This window comes from Curcuma longa, unplaced genomic scaffold (genome assembly GCF_044706935.1).
Source record: "Curcuma longa cultivar G26 ecotype Majalengka, Jawa Barat unplaced genomic scaffold, ITB_CL_G26_1.1 contig_22038, whole genome shotgun sequence".
In the NCBI taxonomy this organism is placed as follows: domain Eukaryota; kingdom Viridiplantae; phylum Streptophyta; class Magnoliopsida; order Zingiberales; family Zingiberaceae; genus Curcuma; species Curcuma longa.
This window is the reverse complement of record NW_027431799.1, coordinates 1-4,310: the sequence shown is the minus strand read 5'-3', so window position 1 is coordinate 4,310 and position 4,310 is coordinate 1. Positions and strand designations below refer to the sequence as shown.

The following is a 4,310-nucleotide window of genomic DNA, read 5'->3' as shown; positions in this document are numbered from 1 at the left end:
GTGACTACAAATTTAAATTATATATTAGAGATATTTGTATTCAATTTAAAGATTAGGGAGCATATATATATATATATATATATATATATATATAACCTTGAGTGTTATTTCTTGATCGATACGTCTCAACTCAATGAATATTTTTTCTACATCTTCATTCCACGTGCAAATGTTAATTTATTTAGTACAAGTTCAGTCGTCAACTTTGAATATCTCTTATCTACATCGTCATTTAATTAATTAGACTCCACAAATTTAATTTTTTGTTCTATTAAAATAAAAATTCATTGAAAGTGCTTATGTGGCTACAAATTTAAATTATATATTAGAGATATTTGTATTCAATTTAAAGATTAGGGAACAGTCATATCAATATATATAAGTGTGAATATAATAATTCAGATGACTGGTTCTTCAATTCAGTCAAAGAAATATTCAGTTGACATGGAGGGGTACGAGGGTTGAATAGTGAAAGAAGAATGCATTTTAAATTGTACAAGAGCATACGGTGATGGCTATGTGAGCTTTAGATCTTCTATAAATGCATGCATCTACTGAAGGAAGAGAGCTCACTCAATCCGATCACAAACAATAGCATTTAAGTGCTTTACGTACTACTCGATCCACTTGCATGGCCATGGAAGCTAATTCCCTCTTCTCCCCTTTCTTCTTCATCACTCTCTTCCTCGGATTCTTCATAACTATATTGATAATGAGATCAAGGAGCAGAGTGCATAAGCAACGAGCACAAGTAGTATTAGCTCCTCTCCCACCCGGCCCGCCCAGGCTTCCCCTCATCGGAAACATCCACCAACTCGTCGGCGACAACCCTCACCGTATCCTCCTCCAACTCGCCCGAACTCATGGCCCCCTCGTCTGTCTCCGACTCGGACAAGTCTACCAAGTCGTCGCCTCGTCCGTGGAGGCCGTGGAGGAGATCATCAAGCGCCATGATCTCAAATTTGCTGACCGACCCACAGACTTGACCTTCTCCAAAATATTGGACTACGACGGGAACGGAGTCGCCATGGTCCCCTACGGCGGCAAATGGAAGCAGGGGAGGAAGATTTACGCCATGGAGATGCTCAACTCCCGGCGCGTCAAGTCCTACGCCACCATCCGCGTGGATGCAGTCCGTAAGCTCACCGCGGAGATCGCCCGCAAGGCGTTTGCTGAAACACCTGTCATTAATCTAAGCGAGATGGCGATGTCCATGATCAATGCGAAGTTAGAGGGAGTTCGCGGAAAGCTCGACAAAGTCTTCGACGAAATCATCGCACAGCGTCAAGTTGCACTGGCCGCCCAGCCAACAGAGGAGGATCTAATCATCGATGTACTTCTCAAGCTTAAAGATGAAGAAAATCAAGAATTCCCAATCACATCCAACGACGTCAAGGCCATCATCATGGTAAATGAATTACATACACATATAAAGAATTAATCGGTTTTATGTCAAAACCGATGTCTTTTACTTTTTAACAACGGTTTTAACAAAAACCGATGTCTTTGAGACATCGGTTAGAGCCTACGACAACGATTTTTGGAGGCTACAACAACGGTTTTAAAAACCGATGTCTATGTGCGCTTTCAACAACGGTTTTTGAAGACTACGACAACGGTTTAAAAACCGTTGTCTATTTGCGCTTTCAACAACGATTTTGGAAGCTATAACAACATTTTAAAACCGATGTCTATTTGCACTTTCAACAACGGTTTTGGAAGCTATAACAACAATTTAAAACCGTTGTATATTTTCGTTGTCTTTGAGAGGTTGATTGGAGACTACGACAACAGTTTTTGGAGGATACAACAACGGTTTTAAACCGTTGTCTATGTGCGCTTTTAACAACGGTTTTTGAAGACTACGACAACGGTTTAAAAATCGTTGTCGATTTGTGATTTCAACAACGGTTTTTGAAGTTATAACAACAATTTAAAATCGGTGTCTATTTGCGCTTTCAACAACGATTTTTAAAGCTATAATAACAATTTAAAACCGTTGTATATTTAGATTTTATCTTTCCCTCTCTCCCTTTCTTCCTATTACCTGCGCTTCCAACACTTCACCCGGCCGCGACTTAACCCCTTGTAAACCCTAGACGCGTCTTCAACCACACCGCCGCCGCCGCGTCTTCAAGGACCGCCACCTACGCGTTCCCCCTCAACTCCACAGAAGACCTTCGTCTCCACTTCCTCCCCTTCTCAATCGACAGACACCGCCGCTTCGCTTCCTCCGGACCATCGTCTCCACACCGCAACCATCGGCTCCACTTCCTCCGCAAGCAACCTTCGGCTCCACTTCTACACCTTCGGCTCCACTTCCTCCCCTTCTCAATCGACGGTCGGGACATCTCCGCCGCTTCGCTTCCTCCGGACCATCGTCTCCACTTCCTCCGCAACCTTCGGCTCCACTTCAATCGACGGTCGGGCCTTGCTATTTAAAGACACCTTAAAGTAGAGGTACTTTGTTGATTCTGTGTCTTACTTTCCTGCAATACTGCAAAATCACGACCAGAGCTGTTAAGAAGTAGCATATACATATATTTATATATTAAAAATTAAAATTTACATATATATATATATAATTTATATTACAACTCGAAAATATTTTTTAAAAAATATTTGGAATGATACATTTTTAAAAATAAAAAAATCTGAATTTTTAATTACTTTTTAGAATTATATTTCAAAATTTTAAATATTTTAAAAAATTTTAAAAATATTTAGAAAATTTGATCGATTAGAATTTAAATAAATTATTGATACAAATTTAAAAAATTTAAATAAAATATTTTTTATTTTTTACTTTAACTTATTTATATTTTTATTTAATATAAAAAATAATAAGAAGAATATAAATTTATGTATTATAATTATATTTAGTATATAAAATCCCTAATCGGGATTAGGGTTCTTCGTACGCCCATTCATCACCGCCGCCTCCACCCTCCGCCCTCCGCCCGAATCTCGATTGTGTTGCTTCGAGGTAAGTTTTACGACTACTCAATTTGATTCCTTCTGTTCTCGCGTGCTATCGGCACCGGTCTTCGTACGCCCATTCGATTTTCTCAACGAAGTCACCGCCGCCTCCGCCCTCCACCCTCCGCCCTCCGCCCGAAGCTCGATTGTGTTGCTTCGAGGTAAGTTTTACGACTACTCGATTTGATTCCTTCAAACCGGTGCCGGCCCGTTCCCGTGCCGGAACAATCCATACCTCTTGTTTCGGGCGGCATGGGTCAGCACTTGTAATTGTGGTTTGTAGCACCTTTTTTTACATTTATTGCCTATCATTTTCTTGTTATCAGGCTTTTAGCAACAGATGGCTACTTGGTAGCAGGCTACAAGCCAACATTACTTTTTGAACCTTTATTTCTCTTGTCTGCTATGCCATATTTCTTATTTAGAACTTTTGCAGCATTTTTCTATTGTTTACAGTTATAATTCCCCGTAATCAGTACCATCTAGTTTTTTGCTTACATTATTTCTAATCATACTTTGTTTTGTATATTTTGATTGAGATAGACTTATATTTTGTGCACTCCCATTCATATTGCAAATTAACAAATGTATTTCTGATAAAGGTTCCTATACTCCATATGGACTTTCTTTCAGGTTTGCAAACTGTGAGATGGAGTATATGCTCAGTCTCCAAATATTAAGGAGATACAGGTACTTCACTTTTACTGCAAGCATTGTCTTGGCATTTCCAATTTTGTTCTACCTTAAAGCAATCTTTTCTGATAGAGATTGTTTAGTGAGAGCAAAATCTGGTATTAGGAATCTAAAAGTTATAGTGAAGCTTAACATAATATTGCACTAGCCATCAATATTCTTTTCATTTGCAGAATTGTCTTTAATGGTAATATTTGCTGCTTCCCTTCTATTTTGGTCTTGGTTATCCTGAATAATATTAACTTTATTTTTCTATATTTATATAATTGCTTTATGTGCTGTAAGCCTGTGATCACAATTGATCTCATGCATTCTAACAAATACTTCTTCTGTTAAGGAAATGGATTTGATGTTGATGAATATGTACGGAGATCATACAAATTTGCATATTCTGATTGTGTTGAAGTTGGAGCTGTTGCTTGCTTAACTGAACCACCAGATCCAAATGAGTTGTACATGCGTAAATCTAGCAGGCAAGTTTTGTTTGCTTTTTGATGAAATTCATTTGTTAGCATATATATGACCTCAATATTGTTATTTCTTAATTCTGTTGGATATGTTCCTTGATTTTCACATTCTATTCTTTCCATTGAATGTTTTTGTGCAGGGCTTTACACCTAGGACTTCTGTATCTTGGT

General features: G+C 38.4%; 1 protein-coding gene and 1 long non-coding RNA gene across 2 annotated transcripts; both read left to right on the top strand.

Moving 5' to 3' along the window:
• Nucleotides 1-631: 631 nt before the first annotated feature.
• LOC141817824 (alpha-humulene 10-hydroxylase-like) lies at nucleotides 632-3,451 on the top strand. Its single transcript, XM_074705449.1, has 5 exons — nucleotides 632-1,408; nucleotides 2,910-2,986; nucleotides 3,078-3,140; nucleotides 3,306-3,377; nucleotides 3,436-3,451. Exons 1-5 carry the CDS (start codon nucleotides 632-634, stop codon nucleotides 3,449-3,451), a joined length of 1,005 nt encoding a protein of 334 aa, XP_074561550.1.
• Nucleotides 3,452-3,816: 365 nt separating this feature from the next.
• LOC141817823 (uncharacterized) lies at nucleotides 3,817-4,309 on the top strand. Its single transcript, XR_012600866.1, has 3 exons — nucleotides 3,817-3,859; nucleotides 4,010-4,145; nucleotides 4,280-4,309. It is a non-coding gene; the product is annotated as an uncharacterized LOC141817823 (long non-coding RNA).
• Nucleotide 4,310: the final 1 nt, after the last annotated feature.